The sequence below is a fragment of the Trichoderma asperellum genome, chromosome 1 (genome assembly GCF_020647865.1).
Source record: "Trichoderma asperellum chromosome 1, complete sequence".
Lineage (NCBI taxonomy): Eukaryota > Fungi > Ascomycota > Sordariomycetes > Hypocreales > Hypocreaceae > Trichoderma > Trichoderma asperellum.
In genome coordinates, this window is record NC_089415.1 from 5,056,762 (window position 1) to 5,076,230 (window position 19,469).

At 44.9% G+C, this 19,469-nt stretch overlaps 6 protein-coding genes across 6 annotated transcripts; 2 read left to right on the forward strand and 4 right to left on the reverse strand.

Moving 5' to 3' along the window:
- The first annotated feature begins 6,971 nt into the window (after positions 1-6,971).
- TrAFT101_001560 (uncharacterized protein) lies at positions 6,972-8,135 on the forward strand. The gene is made up of 2 exons (XM_024899647.2): positions 6,972-7,226; positions 7,292-8,135. Exons 1-2 carry the CDS (start codon positions 7,022-7,024, stop codon positions 7,924-7,926), a joined length of 840 nt encoding a protein of 279 aa, XP_024762670.1. The 5' UTR covers positions 6,972-7,021; the 3' UTR covers positions 7,927-8,135.
- Positions 8,136-10,851: 2,716 nt separating this feature from the next.
- TrAFT101_001561 (uncharacterized protein) lies at positions 10,852-11,276 on the forward strand (the record flags this gene model as incomplete). Its single annotated transcript, XM_024899598.1, has 2 exons — positions 10,852-10,954; positions 11,041-11,276. The coding sequence occupies 2 exons, from the start codon at positions 10,852-10,854 to the stop codon at positions 11,274-11,276; spliced, it is 339 nt and encodes a 112-aa protein (XP_024762672.1).
- An 871-nt stretch (positions 11,277-12,147) lies between these two features.
- Positions 12,148-12,748, reverse strand: TrAFT101_001562 (uncharacterized protein; the record flags this gene model as incomplete). Its single annotated transcript, XM_024899593.1, has 3 exons — positions 12,148-12,253; positions 12,314-12,495; positions 12,563-12,748. The coding sequence occupies 3 exons, from the start codon at positions 12,746-12,748 to the stop codon at positions 12,148-12,150; spliced, it is 474 nt and encodes a 157-aa protein (XP_024762673.1).
- A 1,865-nt stretch (positions 12,749-14,613) lies between these two features.
- Positions 14,614-15,811, reverse strand: TrAFT101_001563 (uncharacterized protein). The gene is made up of 2 exons (XM_024909580.2): positions 15,075-15,811; positions 14,614-14,999 (listed from the first exon to the last, which is right to left on the reverse strand). Exons 1-2 carry the CDS (start codon positions 15,791-15,793, stop codon positions 14,735-14,737), a joined length of 984 nt encoding a protein of 327 aa, XP_024762674.2. The 5' UTR covers positions 15,794-15,811; the 3' UTR covers positions 14,614-14,734.
- A 1,477-nt stretch (positions 15,812-17,288) lies between these two features.
- TrAFT101_001564 (uncharacterized protein) lies at positions 17,289-18,401 on the reverse strand (the record flags this gene model as incomplete). Its single annotated transcript, XM_066126361.1, has 1 exon — positions 17,289-18,401. The coding sequence occupies one exon, from the start codon at positions 18,399-18,401 to the stop codon at positions 17,289-17,291; it is 1,113 nt and encodes a 370-aa protein (XP_065982462.1).
- A 222-nt stretch (positions 18,402-18,623) lies between these two features.
- Positions 18,624-19,208, reverse strand: TrAFT101_001565 (uncharacterized protein; the record flags this gene model as incomplete). Its single annotated transcript, XM_024903579.2, has 1 exon — positions 18,624-19,208. One exon carries the CDS (start codon positions 19,206-19,208, stop codon positions 18,624-18,626), a length of 585 nt encoding a protein of 194 aa, XP_024762676.2.
- Positions 19,209-19,469: the final 261 nt, after the last annotated feature.

The window sequence follows — 19,469 nt, forward strand, 5'->3', positions numbered from 1 at the left end:
TAGAAATATGGATTCCAGGTTGTGGCCAGTGATCATAAAGGCATTAACCCGATGCCACCTCCGCTCTTCTTGACGATTTTGCTGTCTCGCTTGAATCCGCCGACGCCGCTGCCTCCTGCGGCAGATCGTGATGACGACGCGCCGTTACCACCTGCGGAACCACCACCTCTCCTACCGGAACCACCGCTCCGGCGTTGAGAGCCTCCAGCGCCAGCGCCTCTCTTGGGCCACTTTTTACCAGAGAATTTCCTGCTTCCTCCTCCTCGGCTATAGGAAGATTTGCCTCTGGATTGACTTGGCTGGCTATTCAATGTTTGCAGCCTATCATGGAAGGCTTGGACATCAGCTGCTGGTTTGGAAGAGAAGTAATGGGAGTCTTCCCCTTCTCCCCCTTCATCTTCGTCGATATCGATGTCCGAACTGATCAAGTCTACTATTTCTTGATCCAAGTTGGAGGTTGAGGCGCCAGTGCCCGCGTCTGCCGCAGCAATCTCACGATACGATGCATGATACGTGTTCAATAATGGTATCAGCTTTGGGCCAACCTCTTGGACTCTATCAACATCAATTCCGGGAATGCGACTCATCCTGTCGATCGAGGTGGTCCAGTTGATAGCCATTTCTTGCAGGTGAGTGTCCGTAAACATTGGCCGCCTGAGGCCCAATCTATTTCGGATACGCTCTTCTAATTGACGCGCCTGTTGGACAAAAGCGTCCACCACGTCTTGGTGGATATCTGGCAAATCTTGCAGCCTGTGTTTGCTTGGTACAGGCTCCGGTCGCGAAGTCTTTTTGGAACTAGGTTTCGAAGTCGGCTTTGCAGGCCGGTGCTGTGGGAGCGGCTCGAAAGCTTCTTCATCGGCCTCATCCTCTTCGGCCTCCTCGTCTGAGACAACGAATCCATCATTCACATAGCCTCGTGATGTCATAGGCAAGTTCGACTCGTCATCACTATCGACAATTGCTGCTCTTTTTCTACGTCTATTGATTGGCGACGAGACGTATGTTGACTGCACATTAGCTGCTGGCTCTTTTTGCTTTTTGCTAACTTTTGTTTTCTTTGTCTTCATCTGGTTCGAGCCCACTTGGTCCGAAACTTGGACTGTTAGCATCAATTTCCGTCTTCCCGTCAAGAATTGATTGGCAGCAGGTCCGATTCGAAGATATTGAATGGCAACTCCATGATTTCCAACAATATTTTCTTCATGGAAGCCTTTTTCAGCCGAGAGGCGGTCAATAACGCGCACCATCTCATGCTTCTTCATCCCCTTGGCCATGCCGTGATACTCGTCTGAATTTTGTTCTTGGTATTCTGGATATTTCCTACCAATCAGAATATCTGCACATTGGTTCGCTGTGAGTCTCTGCTGCTGCTGGACGATCCGTATAGCGGCAATAGCGTATTCAGAGAAGTCCTGCTGCTCGAAAACTAACCCGGCCTGGCAATTGTCGCATGTCTTGTTGCATTGTGACGCATTGAAATCTTCCCCAAAATAGCGGAGGACCTCAGTTCGTCGGCAGTCGGCCTTGTTGTCACAAAATGCTGTTACACGATTCAACATTACCATCTGTCTTTCCTTCTGGTCCTTGCTACCATCTCCGTCTATAATTAGTTTTTTGAGGACTCTTATGTCCGCTTTTCCGTAAAACAGGATACAGTCAGAGGGATTCCCATCTCGCCCCGCACGGCCAGTTTCTTGATAATAGCCTTCTAAGCTCTTCGGAATGCCATGGTGCATAACAAATCTGACGTCTGGTTTATCAATACCCATACCAAAAGCAATAGTTGCTACTACAACTTTGATTTGGCCCCTCTGCCATGCTGTTTGCACCTCAACTTTTTCCGCAGGCGTTATGGCAGCATGGTAATGACGGGCGGCGATGCCATGATCTGAGAGCTTCTCAGCGACGTCTTCAGCTTGTTTTCGTGAGATTGTGTAAACAATTCCAGTGACGTTCCGGTATTTAGAATTGATTAGAGAGGCAATTTGCTGGGTCGCCACCGGATTTGAACTTTTCGGCCTAACTTCATAATACAGATTTGGACGGTTGAAACTTTGCGAGAACACTTGGCAATTGATCATGCCAAGATTATGCTTAATGTCAACAATAACATTTTGGGTTGCAGTAGCTGTCAAGGCCATGACAGGAACTTCGGGAAACTTGGACCGAAGCTGGCCTAAATTCTTGTAATCAGGTCTGAAATCATGCCCCCACTGGCTGACGCAGTGAGCTTCGTCAATGACAAAGCGGGCGAATTTTTTCTTCTGATATAAGTTCACCATGGCGTTAAGAAACTGGACGCTGTTGCTAGCCATTTCCGGTGTGATGTAGAGAAGCTCAATGAAATGCTCTGGGTTCCGCTCATTGAAAGCAGACATGACCTGTCGTTTGTACTCGGGAGAGCATTCACTGTTGAATGCAACGGCTTGTATCCCTAAGGCTTTCATATGATCCACCTGATCTTGCATTAAACTCAATAAAGGAGATATGACGATGGTTACTCCTCTTGTCCTCCCAGACTTGACAACGGCTGGAAGCTGATAACAGAGAGATTTTCCACCACCTGTTGGCATCAGAACGAAGGCATCTTCGCCAGCGAGTGTGGCATTGATGGCTTCTAATTGATTGTGCCGGAATCCTTTCATCCTGAATCGATCTTTCAAAGTCTTCTGGACGTCTGCAGACCAAGGATGTCTCATCAGTTCTGGCGGTATCCTTGTTTGAGATGGTTCTGGAGGTGATTGCCTTTTTGAGGGTAATTGCCTCTGTTTTGGCGCAGGCAAGGCATTTCCCGAGGTTTCTGAAAATACTCGAGAGTCTTGGGGTGGCCCGCCAGCAGATTGGCGTATCTCGTAGTCTTGAGCAAATGCAAGCATATCAGCATCGTCGCTGAAATCGCTAAATTCATTTCCTGAGCGCTGAGTGCGATGTCTCAGAGGAGTTTTGCCCTTGTCGAGCTGAGTGGTCTTTTTGGTGGGTTTCGGAGGCAGTTGCATCTCAATCTCGTCAATATCAGAGAAGAAATCGTCTTCTACGTCCATGAGGTGATTTATGCTGGAATGTGGTGCCGCTCTTGAAGCAGACCTAGAGGCACGATCAGGAAGAGAAAAATTGTGCAGTGGCTCACTGCCTAGTTGTGATCGAATCGGCTCAGGGAGCTGCGTTTGGTGAACAACTTGAGTTCCTCCAATAGATAACGGAGTATCCCTTGAGCTCCGTGACATATTGACCATGCCTCTATGACCAGCTTGCGTACCAAGGACAACGATATGCTCGTCTCTCTCAGTCAGAACAGGATCTTTCTGTTTTTCCATGAAATTGGCCTCGTCAAGGCCTGCCTCGACTAGTATTTGGGAAAGCTCTCGTTCTGTTGACTCGACACGCTCAGTAAGTTCATCAAGTCGAGCTTCGTCGTCATCTGTATCTACGCCCTTTGAATAAGACTCGGCTACCTGTAGAGCAACTGCTTCTCGCTGTTCATTCAAGGCTCTATAGCTCTTCACCGCTTCATTAAGGTCCTGCATTGCTTTTTGCTGTTGGATGAGGCGTTCTTTCTCTGCTTTAATTTCGTTTCTCTTATCTTTCGGTAGCCGGTCGTTTATAGCCTGTAAGAAGTCCCTATCATTTTGTTGAATTTGGTTGTCCAGGGATTCGCTTTTTTGGATTAGAAGTTGTGGATTTGCTAAAATGCGAGACAAGATTTTCTGTGTTTGGCTAGATGATGGAATTTTATGTTGTGATGAGTGTGTTTCGTTGAAATTATCGATGGTGCCAGTGCTCTGGGTTTCAGATACATTTTGATGGTGTAAAGCACCTGGATTTTTAGTCTGAACTGGCCGAGGTGGAGATGAACGTTGGTGTCTTGGCCTAGGAGATACAGCTAAATCTTCAACATCCATAAGGAAAGCGTCCTCCTCTTGTAGATTAACAAAAGGCTTCGCTGGGATTTTCTTAGAAGTAGCCGTATTCAACGGCGGTGTAACAAATTCATCATCGGAGTCCGGGATGAAAATTTCGTTAGCTTGTCGTGGCTCAGGTTGGGCAGCGTCGTCGAGATCTGGAGAGTCTAGAGACGAAGGTCGCTCACCAGCAACCTTTAATTTCTTTCGTCTTTCAGAACTGCTGATAGCGTAGTCTTTTTCTGGAGTCCGCCTGATAGGAGATGGCGCCCTTTGAGCAGCAGCTCGGCCTAAAGGAGAGGAAGACCCATCCAAGGACATCTTGGAAGATCCGTTTTTCGCACCCTTGAACAGTTTAGCAACAAAGAATTTTCCAATTCATCTTGTTGGGAGATCATGAAACTAGGGGAACTAACTTTTGTTGCAGAACGACGACCAGGAGTCGGGGCTGGAGGATCAGCTCCCAGGAGCTGATATACATCCGGAAATTGGCTTTCAGCAGCAGCGTAGCCGGTATCAGCACTCTTTCTCTTTTTGGCTTTAGCCGGCGCTTCCCAAGATGCGTCCTTTTCCGTCCAGACCTTCACATCGTCGCCGAATTGTAGAGACTCGTCAGATGCGCCGGTTGTTCTTGTTAGGTCCATGTACTCCAAGTCGTCATCATCGAAGTCGGCGAAATCAGCGCTAAATTCCGGCGATGAGATGCGGCGTGATGAACCTGGTTTCGTTTCTGAGATGGCATCTTGTATTAGATTCGTGGTCTTTGCAGCTGCTGCCAAAATATTAACCCAGTAGCACTTAAATAATATTCTGGTTTACGCACCACTGGACTTAAAAGGCTCATTCAAGCGTTGCTTGGTCTGAGGATCAGTGGTTAACGGTGTTGCGAGCTGGCCATTTTGGGACAGAAGCGATATTTTCTTCGGTTTGGTAGACAAGTTCAAGCGGCCCATACTGTCGTCCTCTAATACCACCACTTCTTTATCCTGCAAAGCTTCTTCTCTCTTCGGTAGGCCATTTGAGCTCCCAGATGCCTGTACCTGGGATATCCGTTTATCTGTGCTGGTCGATGCAGTGGTTGCCTGGCTGAGGTTCGCCGCAGGTGCGTCGGCAGATTGCGATTGCGATTGTGAAAAACGAAACGATGAGGTATCGCTTGTGGTGGGAAATTCGCGGGCGGTGGGTTTTGACAGCGCAACGTTCTTCAACAACCAGGAGAGGTGGCCTGACAGGTTATTTCGAGTCATGAAGCCGGCTAATAAATGCCAGGCTGGTCTGCATTTGGGATTCCGGCGAACATTGAGGCCAGACCCTTGTACTCCGTATCGCACTCAGTATTTCTCAACCGTATGCGGCGTGAACAATAATATGAAAGTGGTGCTGCCCGAACATCGCGTATCGCGTCGGTTAGTCAGCAGATGCGACAGCACGTGATTTCCATTAAACGCGTTGCGGTGCACCAACGCTCTTTTACTAATCGGCAAAAATGCGGCCAAACACCAACTACCAGGGACCGAAAGGTACTCGTTCAAAATGTACGTCCCAGACACAGCTATAAGACAATTGCTCAAGAGACGGGGGAATGTTTCAGATATTAAATCAGTGGATAAATTAGTATACAACGTCGCATAAGCATTGAGAAAAAGGTTTTTGGCAAATTGGCTTGATCACTATTAAACATCACGATGAAAAGGCCTATTTAGTAAGGAACTCGTTCTATATATGGGTAGTTATTAGGAGGGAGAATGAGGCCAGGGTTTCTCGTCAATATCTTCAATAAAGATGTTGATTGTTTGGCAGCGGGATACTATACCTTTGGTATACTCGTCAAATAACAAAGCGCCAATATTCTAGCTTAACAGAAATACCTACCTAGTAGTAGGTAGGTAGGCAACTAGTATAAAGTAAGTACATGTAGCTTACATTGGAAAATTTGGTCTATAAGTCAAAGACTCTCACAGGCCATGTCGATCCTACATAGCACATACCCCTGAACAGAGTAGCTAGGACATAGTCCAGGGCAGAGTTACATCCACAATTAATCGATCAAGATCTACTCCATATATTTTCCAGATCATCCAACTCCACGTTTTCCTAATGCACTACCCAGTCTATATCATCCATAACTCTATTTTTCACCATATTCCAACCTCTTGTCAAGAACGATTTCCCTCCAAAACAGCAGCATTGGCAGCGCGGATGTCGGCGGCATCGGTGGAGTTGGAGCCAGATCTTCTTCCGGCCCGCGCGGCTAGCTCGTCGGCAGCCGGCCGGGGCCCACTCCGGATGCGGCGGGTCAGCCCTTGGCTATTGGCTGGAAGAAACAGGCTTTCGCCGCCATGCCGCTTTAAATCGGGCTTTTTTTTTTTTTTCTCTCTACTCTCGTCTCGATGACGCCGCCCCTATTGCAGCTTGCAGGGACTCATGTACGTAAACATTATCTAAGAGCCAACGCCTATACCTATAATAGTCGGTGAGCTGAGCTGGATGCGACTGTATCTGTCGGATTTCGGCTAGCAGAGTAAGCAGCCATCGTGGGCAGCGAAAGAGATAGAGAACAAAGAGAATTGCTTTCTAGGATAAGGGTGACTCGCTGAGATGTGCTGAACTGTATGGTATGAGCACGAAGGATGCGTGTACTTCTCTTTTTCTGCCCCTCAGCGCCGCGATGAGAAATACTATATAACAATCGCAAAGTTGCAGCGAGGACACTTTGTGTGCGACTTGAGTCGAAGCGTCCGTTATCGTAAACCCTGCACGCCAAGACATCGTTTCCGTACTGCGGAGATATGAGTGAGCCACTCTTTGATCTGAGAGGCAGCTTTCTTTAAAAGCAGCGAAATCGTTATGTATGCGCTTCTCGCCAAGCTACTTGGCCGGAAAAGTCCGCTACTGGCTCTCCCCTTGAAGCAGTGCTCATGGATCCTGAGTTCGGACGTGGGGCCGGCGGTTATCCAATTTTCGTACCGTGCCTCAGACGGAAGTCGGTCCCGACATTTGTATTAAGTAAATCTTTGCCCCCAGGTTTTGCCTCTCAGGTAATCTCTCTTTTTGGTCCAAATCAATTTGTTTTCAATCCTAATCTCTGAAAACTCATCAGCGCAACTTCAACAGGCCCAATGGCTGAAACAGAGGCCAAGACAGTTACCAGCCCTCAAGACACTAGTCGAGAAGGGTCAATCTGTGCTGGACAACAGACTCCACAAACTTCCGAAAAATCTGAAATTGAGCATGGATTTATCGACCACTTCAACCAGGACGTTCGCACGTCACTATTCGTTGAGCTCCAACTCTTATTAATAACGGTTTGCACAGGCATTCAAGGTAGACGGCCCCCTTTTCTATGCATAGTATTGCTGTTCCCAAAGGCTAACGTAAGGCTGCCCAAGATGCAACAACGTTCCCAGACTATCACTGTTTTGCCTCGAACCAAACAGGCAATACCATTTTTCTATGTCTGGCCGTGGTTATACCAAAACTAAACGGCGACATGTTCTATACTGCCAACATTGGCACGGGACTCGGTGTTTTCCTTTTCGCAGGGTGGTTAACAGGCCAACTGGGTCATGTCGTCGGCCCTCGGAAGCGATGGTGGCTTATTCTGTGCAATCTAGTACAAACTTGTCTCATCTTTGGTGCCACCGCCGTTCAATACCGGTATGGAGTTCATGACCACGGCCCAACAGCCATTGCTGTTGTGGCCTTGTTGGCGTTTGCCGCCGGTAGCCAGGTGGTGCAATCTCGAAGTCTGGCGGCAACTGAAATCAGCACTGCCATGGCAACTGCAGCGTGGGTAGATCTTATGATTGACCGAAAGCTCTTTGTTTTGGATAATCGTCCTCGAACGAGACGCGTCTCGTTTCTTATAGCACTTGTCGCTGGGGGTTTCATCGGTGCCCTCATTTACCGAACTGCTGGATCAGCAGTTGCTCTCGCAGTTTCTGGCGGCGGCAAAGGTCTTGCTACATTGTTATACGCTTTTTCAGGGGCTGAGAAGAAAAAAATCAATACATCCATGGTTTAAGGAGAAAAGCATATCACTTATATCGGCGTTTTAGGATACAAAAAATTCACGGCTGGAGTTTTTTCTTCTTATTTTAGAGAAGAGAGGTGCTGGCGGGTAATGAACGAGAGATCCTCTACCAGTAATTAGCGTGCATATATTAGAAAGCGATTGTTTTCATGGCATTTAGATAATTAAGGCTGTATCGTTTGCTAGTTCATATAACAAAAGCAAATAAGCTGTTTAACCTATTTGTTAGGCATGACTTTCTATTTGGGTTGCCTCTGCCGCAAGGTAAGGGCAAATGAATTGATGTGAATAATATTGGCAATCGTGAATAAGTTGTACTCAGATTCTATTTAAAATGACATAATGCAGAGAACCAGCCACATACGATCGTATCTATTGTTATGTACGGTGTCTATCCCGTGAAACTCTTGCTTTGGGTTCAACAACTTGCAATGTTGCTGCTAGATGAATCCAAGCTAGAAATTCTTCGCCAATGTGGCAACGATGATCAAGATCTACCATCTTGTGTTCCGGACTGGTCTGTTCCACTTGGTTCGCTGCCTTTGCCTCTTAGAAACATACAACGTTATTTCGATGTTACGTGGTGAGCAGAACCAAAATATACAAAACCCAAAAAGCTCGTTGGGGCTGATGGAACTGGTGAACGGTCATCGGTTAGGTTCCCTATTAATTCTCCACTGAGGACTTCTAAAGATGAGGTATTACGGGAACGCCGAATTAGACGACTAGAAATAGCTGTCAAAGGTTCCGCAGTTATAAAAAACCTAGAGGATATTCCTAAAATTTTTCATTTCACAAAATCTCACCTAGACTCAAAGAGCAATTTTAAGAGGTGCTCCATCGCGATAACGTCGTCTTTGTCATCGCACATGAGAATCCTCACCTATCTAAAAACCCCGATCTATTGCAGCGAGGTGAGCTTATTACAGAACTTGAGATGAAGAGATGGCTGCTACAAGAGTTGAAACACTCTGCCTCAAAGCCATTGTACGGAACCGCTACTTCCGTAAATGCCTCCTTCAATTTGGACAAACACGAGAAAACTTTGCAAATTAAGGGAATATTGTGGGACGGGATAGAAATATGCCATGAGAGCACTGTTGAAAATACTGACAGAAACTGGGCGGACGCTACTCGTTTCATGGTCGCTGTTGGTTGCTGCAAGCATCTTGCTTTATCCAATAAAAAGGTATCTATCAGGTAACCAATTGTCAATCAGCTGCTTGAAGCTTTTTGGTCCACGTTATTTGTGGGACAGTCGACGGTTTGAAGGCATACGGTACTTGTACCAGCCATGTTACGAGGAATGGCTTCCAGAAAAATTCCGAAGTCCTAGTCGTCGGGGCAGCCTCCAATAACAGCAATTAAAAAGGGATTAGTTGAGTTTGCTGCGAAGCTCTTGATCAGTCGATATCTGCCCTCAATCGATCGTTAACTACTCTTACCCCAGGAAGAAGAGATTATCCCCCAAAATTTAGGATCCGGTTGGATCCTAAATTAAAAGAGCGAGCCTTTCCACAGCATGATGATGAGTATCCTGCACTCCTATTGGAGATTGCTTCAATATGGCAAGAACAGTCATACGATCGTTACCATCAGCCGTTCAATTTAGCGAATATAGTCCCCGATCCGTATTGGGAATGCAGACGACACAGCGATAAGCTCGCTGGGCGACAAGCAAAAAAGAGACGATTATATCGTATCGCATGGGATCTCGATGACTCCGAAGATGCAAATCACTCTAATAGGAAGCATGTACAGGCTATTGATTGATGATGTGTATGAAGCTCTGAGACAGCGACCAAGTCTGGTGCCACAGGATACATTGGAAGCAGGTATCGAGAGGTTTGCTTTAGGGCGAAGGTTCTTCATCACTAAGAAGGGATACTTTGGATTAGGCCCCCAGAAATTAAAACCTGGGGACAGAATTGCGGTGCTTTTTGGGTCCGGAGTTCCTTTTGTGCTTCGAAAGTGTCCAGCTATAACAGGAAGACGAGCTTGGAGGATTATAGGAGAATGCTACGTACATGGGATAATGCAAGGCGAAGTAATCCGGAAGTGTGAATTGGGAACAGCTGAGGCGCAGATGCTTCTCCTTGTTTGAACTCTGGCTCTACAGCTCGAGGAATATCATATCTCATTAACTCAATTTGTACACCACGGTTAGAAGTCTAACTGATCCATGAGCTATTGGCACCCCTGGTTATAAGTACGTATTTGGCAATGGAAACTCTCTCTGTTCCATCTCCCTTTAAAGCAGTCTTTAAGTGGATATCGTACAAGCCCAATTGCATATGATCATATGCGGTGGAAAATTCGGATTCCGTCTAGCTCTTTGCTTACGTTTGAAGAGCTGCAACTCTTGGCATCATGAGTTGGCGATCGTCCGATCAGGCTGCCGAAGAGGTCCGTGCCATTTATATACGAGTCCCGCTTTGTCAAGAACGCCCGCTACTCTCCCCACCCATACAGTGAGGTTCCCTTTAAGTAGAAGGTTGAAGGTCAATTCTAACTAAAAGATTCAAGGTTAACTTGAGTAAGCATAAGTAAGCGATCAAAATGTCCGTGATTGGTCGACAGAATATTTCATTTCCATTAATACCCGTTGCCCAGGATTACATTTACTGTATAGGGCAATACAAAGAACCCATGGAACGGCAGCCTTACTGGACACCGCAAGTTCAAAATATCCTATGGGGTTTTTGTTTAAACCAGCGGTAGAAACAGAAGGTATCTCTGCAATATTTAGAGTATAAAGAGGTTAATTAATCTCTCCGTCAAACTTAGAATATTATAAAAGGCACCAGCGGCATCTACCATCCAGTCATAGCAGCACCAATAATCCTGCCTCTTCACTGAGCCACCAAATAGACAAATTTTCCTTTAGCTATTCAGCAGACCCCCTCACCTTTCATTATGCTCTTTTCACGAGATCTTATCCCCACTGTCTTGGCCATGGCCTTGTCGGTGACGCGTGCTGAGGCCGCCATTGCGATTGGAATCGCCGCGGGTTTCAACGGTACGTCTATCTTCTGTTTAACTTCATCACTGCTATATGTCTTCAGTTGATCTGAAAGAAATTAACGCCGTCCGTCTACTTATTAGTGATGTGGATTGAGGGTGGCGACCCTTGCCGCTGGGACAGGATCAACGACAACGGCCAGAACCCGTGCAACGTCCCCCTTGCCAACCCGCTTGATAATGGATTCAAGTACCGGCTTCAAGGCTGTGGTGGTCCGTCGCTGTGGCTAACTAATGAAGACGGCTCCTTTAACAGCAATTGCCGCCTGGCCGAGGCTAACCTCTCTTGCAATGTACACCGAAGCTACATTTGCGGTTAGACGTCGTGTGACTGGTGTGTATTTTAGACTACATCCTTATTACCACCTAAAATTAATTCGAGGAGAAAACAGATTGACGGAGGAAGTGGAGCATTAAACAGAAAGTAAATGTAAATAACTCATGGAGCTAGACTAATTTACTTTGCGTTTCTATTTAATTCTGAATAGTCGTGCGGCCTTTAACGCTATTGAAGATATATCAATAGTAGAGGGTTGATAGTAATTGGAAGGGTTTCACATAAAGAAGCGTTATACACACACACACACACACATATATATACATATATATATGCATCAGTGTCTAGTGGGTCTACAGACCGGACTCTACAAACCGGACTTAATGTCTAGGTATGAGGTAGAGGCACTCGGGTGATATGTAAAAACCGCTATCAGAGAAATAACAAGCAAAGCATACTAGTTACAAGAAGCAAGGCCCTTGTAAAGATTGGTTTACTCTACAAAAGCCAAGAAGTTAAAGCATTCAAGGGCATTCTAAAAGTGGATCGTCCCCCTGATCTACCTACTAGGCCACAACAGCTCCCTTTCGTTACCTTAATTGGTTAATACTCTTTATCCTTGAGATATTCTTTATTGAGTAGAATAGCTATATTAGACAACGTCTGTCAGTGGCCAAGCACATACGACCATCAATAGTGGAAAATTCAGGGTCACGTCAAGTTCTCTTCTTGAATTTATTGTCTTCTATTTTTTGCAACCAAAAACTCCAAATCTAGAGTCATACAATTCCGTTTTTGGTGGTCAACTAACCCGGCGCTATCCATTACTCCTTTACCCACCATAACTCACGCTTTCTGTACCTAAGTCATTAGCGACCCATTGTCGCGACCCTAAAAGCTGGGTCGTGACGCCATTAGATAAAGTAGTAGATAGAATGGCATTGGCCATTTCCCAAGGAGAACATCGTGTGCTGATCGTCCTTGAAACCCGCGTATGCCCGGAATTGGTTACCGCCATCGCTACATCCCATCATGTTAATCTGCGAGCTTGACCACGCTGGAGAGTTTTGCAAGACTTACCCAACATGCTGGAAGTTTGGTTGCGACTGTGCGTCGCCGTCAATAAACCAAGAAAAGCGAACGCCAGAAGAAAATGTACAGGCTTGAGCTTGCCCCTCCCATGTGAACCAGAAGTTCTCTCCCATAGTGCATATATTGTCTCCGGAGGGCTGGAAGTTGCAGTTGCCATCATTCGGGCAGTACTAACAAAACGATATTAACATTGAGAAAGTCTATACAAGAGCTAGGCTATCATGGTTATAAACTTACAACAACGTGGGAACTCTTGGGTAAAATTGTACCCTCGCCCGAAAAACCATCACAGTTCACAAGGTGTACGCCCGAGCCATCACCACGCTTCTCAAGAGCATCAGTGATGTTTGGCACTGCCACATCTGCGGCAGGGGCAGCAGCCGCGAGCTGGAGGAGAGGTAGGGCAAGAGCGAAGAACATCATTTTCTCCTAGTTTGTTAAACGGGGAGGCTCTCTATTGTTGGAAGGCTGAGTTGGAAGACTAGAGTTGATAGGTTGAGTTGCTAGAAAAAAATTTAGAAAGGCAAGGGACTCGACACTCTTTATAGAAATGATCGTCGCAACGATGGGTTCATTAATATTAAGAAGAGTTGAAAGCTTATGGCTTGCTACATCTTACTAGGTATTACATCTTGATTAGTTTTGAATCCCCAGTTTACGAGGCGAGCTTGCCCGAAGTTGTGACATTTGCAACTAGAGCAGCACAGACACAAGCTGACCTCTTTGTAGTGCTTACGGCTCACCGTAGAAGGTAGGGCTGTACGGGTGTGGGAGCATAGGGCGGAGTAGTGTTAATTGTGACAGGTATTTTAAAGGCACTTGAATGATATAGAAGTTAGAAAAGGAGTTTGTTATGCTCGATATTAATATTACTTAGAGTAAATTACTTAATATATTAGTCAACACCACTCTTATATTAAGGGAAGATATAAGAAGGCATCTCTCTAAAGATGGTTTTGGTACCCTTCTGAGATTAGACTAATAGAAGCACAGATATTTTAACCTACATCTGCTATATCTTCAATAACTCCACCAATACGAACCATTTATCTCTGCTTGAGTCAGCTGCTTTATACTAGTGTCGGTTAATGAAATAGTTCAAAGAACATACAAGAGTTCTGTTTAGCTTACTTAGTCCAGGCATATAGACAATCTGGGAAGGTGGTATTCCATTGACCCCTGTAGAGCATAAGCCTAATTGTTCCTCACTAGCTTTATTGACCGAGGTATGGTCTAGACAACATATTGCTTACAGTACTTTTCCGCACTGAGTAAGGCCTAAATTAGTTACCTAGTACTTAAACAACACGACTACCCGCATGATTAATATCTTTTTATAGGTAGTATTAGGGCATCGTTTTGTACTTTCTTTGTCAGCTGCGCAGTACTTCGTCTAACTTGACCAATAACAGATATCTGTTCAAATTCTATATATTAAGCAGTATAGTGCTGGAAAATGTATTTGAAGAATAGGTGGGGCATTTCACGACGCTCTTACACCTGTATTAGCATATGTAATTATGGAGTGCCCTACTTTGCACTCCGTGTTGTGCTGTAGACAATATTCGCTTTGAGTTATAAAGCCATCTTAGTGAAACTGGTATGCACTTGTCCAATAGTGAGTGATATCAGGCTGAACTTCGAGACCAGCTCACCGCATATAACTACCTAGGAGCCCCGGGGGGTTTTTTTATGAGAGATATGGCAAGACGGAGGTGATGGTAAGAGGAAAAAAAGAAGTCCTGTCATAGATTCAAGCTGCTGGTGACTCTTTTTGCTTGGAAAAATACTCAGCAGAGCTCTTACCAGAGCATACTTCTTGCCTGATCTCTTACCAGAAAACGCCCCCGCCTCGTAGGTATATGCATTGGAAGATATAGGACCCCCCATAAATATAAACTAATGCAAAGTACTATGCAAGATATGAATGAAAGAATAGTTATAATAAGCCTTTCTTCGGGAACCCTAATTAGAAGCTGATCTCGTAGATGTTATTGAAACAGGATAATTAAGATATAAGCCAAATGGCAGCAGGGCATTCGTGGCCACTCTAGCAAACTGCAAGCTTTAGTTAGTTTTCCAAACATTGTGGCTTGAAGAGAACTCTCCGCGACTAGAAACAAGCGAGACACTCCCATTTATAATGCTTATTTCTGCGCTTATCTATCACATACGACCAGAAGTAGTGGAGAATTCGGGTCCCGTCAAGTTCTATAACGCGGTTCAAAGTCTTTTATATCCGGCGCCTTTGGCTTCTAAAATTAAAAGTACACGACAGTTAAATCTATGCAGCGTTGAAATTAAACTAATTATACGTAGATATTTTTCAAGATTCGATCTATTAGACAAAGCCCGCATCTTATGGCAATTCAAGTGTCTTTAAAGCTCTACCCCCTACAGGCAGTTTTATTATGAGTGCCTGTCATCACACGTTTCATACTCATATGTCGCACAATACAAATGTCTTGACCGCCCGTTCATTAATCTTCTTAACCCCGCGAGTCTGGCCGGTACAGGGTCTCCAGGCTTTATCTGAACAGAGTTATAGTGTTGATATGGGCGCCCAGCGTATATGGCATCCTGCTCTATAGAGTCCCTTATTTTATATTGGTAGAATAGGTGTGGAATCTTGGTAAAAGCGTCAACTGCATTAACAAATTCCCAAGCGCGAATACTAAAGAAAATAATATATAAGTAATCAATGTTTTAAAATAATATAATATACAAGGCATAAGCTTTAGTTACTTACCCAGTCACACTATCATAAGAGACTAAGTCTAAAAAGTCAGTCCTCTCCATCCATGTTTTATTAGTAGCCCAAATGTAGACTATAACAAGCCAGTCTCCAATTAAGCTATGATTATAATCCCGGTTATATTGGGAGAAAACTGCTCGTCTCCCGCATGTTATCTCAGGAGGTGCGTTATCAAGCTTTGTGCGGTTATGCAGTTGGCCTAGATGTCTTGGAAAGTTTTGCCATAAAAATACAGACTTTCGACTGATGTTTCCTTGAGTTAATTGAAAGGGGAGGTCTGTAAGATAGGACCGTATAAGCATGCGCCATGGCGCTTGTCCATCTTCATATCCCCGGGGAATAAGGTCAGCTGATATCAGCCATCGGAATGATCGTACTTTAAGTGGTGTTAGCGGACGACTAATCTTAATAGCCAACCACACATCATGCCAGGCGGCCGCTATCCGTCGATAACGCGAGCTTTGCGTATGCTTAATTATGGTCTTGTTATAGTCTTCATCTTTATGAGGTCTTTGCAGCCATAATGGAGACGATTCATCTCCCAGCGGCGGAGAAGCATACTCGGGGAGCGAGGGACAATGGCAGGGGATATAGTGCGTGCAGCGAGGTTTGTCTACAGGCGTAGATGTAGCTGATGATTCTGCGCCCGTGGTTGAGGATTCTACAGTCAAAAGTGACGATGTTGCAGTCATGGTTGATGGTATTACAGTCATGGTTGATGATTGTGCAAGTGTCTTGTCCATTAAATAGCAGGCTTTCGCGAATTGAGGCTTTGCAACATGTGGTTGTACGTCTGGTTTATATATCCAGAGAAATCGGCCCGATGCAAAAGTAAATCTCCTCTTGTGGGAATGGCTGGCTTGATACTTTTGGCGTTTCTCTCATTATGACGATGTATGAAGGGGTCAAAGAAGGCTGCGACGTCGCCAAAACTCACCATATACAGGATAGTGTTTACGTACCTTGGGCAGGAGCCACGTTGGGATTGTCTATATCCTGCCTCCTGAAATAGGCAAGTACTACTGGCATATACCTTGGCTGACCTGCCTTATCTTCTGTGACTGTGACCGCGACTGCCTAGATATAGACGGAAAGTAACAATGGAATAATAATGGAAAGCCATAATAATGGAAAGCCATACCCAGCCTTGGAATTATTTAGAATCTTGTGCTTGCTATAGATGGGCAGTTGATGGAAAAAGGCTGAAGCGTCAGGTACGGTAACGTATTTCTTGTGTCGCAGAGAATTGATGATGTCTTCCTGGGATGGTATAGGGTATATATCCGGTATGGTAATTTTGTTCAAGGGTCGCAGGTCCACCACCATTCGACCTTTTCGCTGTCCATTTACCGTTCGCCAGACGACGAAGATTGGGCATCCGAATGGTGTTGGCTGTTTCATCCAGCTTGCCCGACCTTGTGTGTGGAAGTCGTCCATCAAACCATCAAGGTATTTCCGGTCTTCCAATCCAAGAGGGTATGGTCGGATTTTCTTCTCCTTCTCCTTCTTCTTCTTCTTCTTCTTCTTCTTCTTCTTCTTCTTCTTCTTCTTCTTCTTCTTCTTCTTCTTTCTTAATTAAATTTTATAGCTTTTTTAAAATATTTTTATTTATTTAATTATAATTTATTATAATTATAATTAATATATATTTTTTATTTATTTTAAATTTTATTAAAATTTTAAGTAGTATTTTATTTTATTTTATTATAAATGTAATTCCTTTTCAAAAACTCTTTATAAATTAGTGACAGAGAATACCAAACACATACGACCATAGGTAGTGGAAAACTCGGGGTCCCGTCTGCTCCCCCATAGATAAGCCACTAACCGGCAGATTAGTAGTTGAGTGGGTGACCATCAGCGAACACCGGCTGTTGTATGTTTTTTTACCTTTTTTTTTCGGTTTTTTAATGCATGCTCTGATCGTAAGGCTTCCTTGATTGCTCCATGAAAGTCTGTAGCCCAGTGTTCTGTCAATTCGACCCTATTCATTGAACTAGTCAGGACCCCGTCCGCTCTCCTAGAGTAAAGCCAATGAGAAGCAGATTGGTAGTTAAAGCGGTGCAAATAAGAAGATAGGAAAAGTATATATTCATAAGCTAATATTATTGGCATTTGAGGTCATATAAATATTTGCCTGCTGAGACAGCATTGTCAATTCATAGCACATCTCCATGACCACACCTAATCATAAAGAACATACAATCATCAACTTCGTCGCATGTGAGCTCGTAATAGTCTTGCGACATCTTCATGTCCTTGATCGGTAGCGCGGTAGAATGGAGTATATCCGTAGTGATCTTTCACTTTGACATCTGCGCCATGCTTAAGCAGTAAGTCCACTATAGCGAGATGCCCTATATCAGCTGCTCGGTGCAAAGCCGTTTGGAGGTAACTGTTCTTGACGTTTAAATCGGCATTTGCATCGAGTAAGAGCTTGGTGACTGCTTCGTCTCCCGCTTCTGCAGCCCTGTATAAGGGCGTTGCATTATAGCCATCCACCGCATTAACATCGGCACCCTTCAGTATGAGCAACTTGGCAGTGTTTTTGTCAGCTTTGGCAGACGCTTGATGGAGAGGTGATGAGCCGGTGAGATCTCTCGGATTTACCTCAGCGCCCATATCTAACAACAACGCTGCCGTATCTGTATGCCCATTTTGTACGGCGTGATGCAGAGCAGTTTGGCCGTTTGAGTCTTTTTCATGCAAAGATGAACCTGAATTGATCAAACTAGATGCCACAACTGTGAGACCAAAAGAAGAAGCTAGTGTTAAGCCGGTGACTTGTGTTCGCGGCCTAAAATAGGTACCTTTGACCAGATTATCTGCATATTCTTTCAACCAGGCAATAAGATGCACTTTGTCTCTATCCTTCAATAATTCAATCGCCTGCTCGTTGGTTTCTTCATCGCTAGATTGGCTCAGATGATTTCCCCAATGTTGTGCTGCGTAGCCTAGGAGCGGATTGTTTTGTAACAGCGTTAAAAAGGTATCTCGGCTCGTCACTTTTATGTTGTAGCAGCCGAAGTTATCGAAATGTAGATACGTCAGGCAAGTAGCGGCGATATCTCTATTCGCATGGTCTAGAAGACATTGGCCGCTACGTTTAAAGTATTCTTGCACTGTATAGTGGACAAAGCTAATAGTGTCGCTATTATCATTGATCATCACAATGCCAGCACATACTGACACGAGCAAATCACGATTTGGGATGCCATCATCATCCAGGCAAGTGTCGCCATGCTCGACCGCAAGAGCATTTTGTAACTCAATGACAGTTAGAGGTCTGGCGGTATAAAAAATCCAGCCGAGCACTCTCATTGCTAGCTCTGCGTGATCATGGGGGTTTTGCAATTTAACTCGATTCATCAGCTCTTCGTATATAGAGTCGAGACCTTCAGGCAACGTATCCAAGGCATTCTTTATCTTTCGACGAGTCGTTTAGGTCACTAGCGTGTCTAAGTATAGCCGAGCCATGAGAAACGTAAAACAAATGATCAGGATCCAATAGCCCCCGGTAATGTTTTTAGCTCAAGTCCAAACCTACATGCCCTTGATTTTCTGGACGATGACCGATATTATCCTATCCCGTAGTCTTGGTTCCTCTCCAAGATGTCTTTGCATGCTTCGTGTGCTTTCAAGCCGCTGCTGGAGATAGTTCTTGATGTCGATGAGGCTGGCTTCTACATTGAGACGGGTAGCGCCCTCCAAGAGCTGTTCTAGATCAGGAATCAGCCTAGACATGACAAGTAAACACATTCGATGCTGTAATTTCTTCAACTCTGTCAAAAGTATAAATCGGGCGTCGTCAGCGTCTGTACACTCATCCAATGCGTCAATAATGATAAAAACCCTGGAAAAGCTAAGAACAGCATCTTGAAGAAGCAAGACTATGTCGGTAACGGATGGTCGCGTGTTTTGTCTGGTGTGTTGAGCATGTAACTTCTTCAGGTCTGGGAGATGGCTTGGTTTGTCGGAAACCAGCTGCTGAAGAATGCTGGCCATCACATTGACTGGGGTCTGAGTCTCGATATCTTTGTAACTGAAATAGACGAAAGCAATACCAAGATCGCCGCCACGACTCTGTTTTCGCAGTGCTTCAATTATATAAGACCTTTGGAATTCCATTGTCAGATTATTAATTCATTCAAGCCAATGATGATCTACTCACGCATTTATCGTCTTTCCAATACCAGCTGTGGACATCTAATAAGCTAAACGGTCTCCACTAGTGAAGAAGGGTTCGTACGCAAACCAGTGCACCATAGGATACTGCCAGTCGAGGCCACCCATGTCTCGAATTGCTGGTGCTGCAGCAGCTGCTGAGCACCACTGTCTTGACGGTCCTTGATTGAGAGGCTTTCTTGGTGTTTGTTTCGAAAAATCGTC

Coding starts and splice junctions, on each gene's coding strand:
- TrAFT101_001560 (XM_024899647.2), top strand. CDS start 7,022: ATGGCTGAAACAGAGGCCAAGACAGTTACCAGCCCTCAAGACACTAGT. Junction 7,227..7,291: donor GGTTTGCACAGGCATTCAAG/GTAGACGGCCCC, acceptor AGGCTGCCCAAG/ATGCAACAACGTTCCCAGAC.
- TrAFT101_001563 (XM_024909580.2), bottom strand. CDS start 15,793: ATGACTGTAATACCATCAACCATGACTGCAACATCGTCACTTTTGACT. Junction 15,000..15,074: donor TCTTATGATAGTGTGACTGG/GTAAGTAACTAA, acceptor TATTTTCTTTAG/TATTCGCGCTTGGGAATTTG.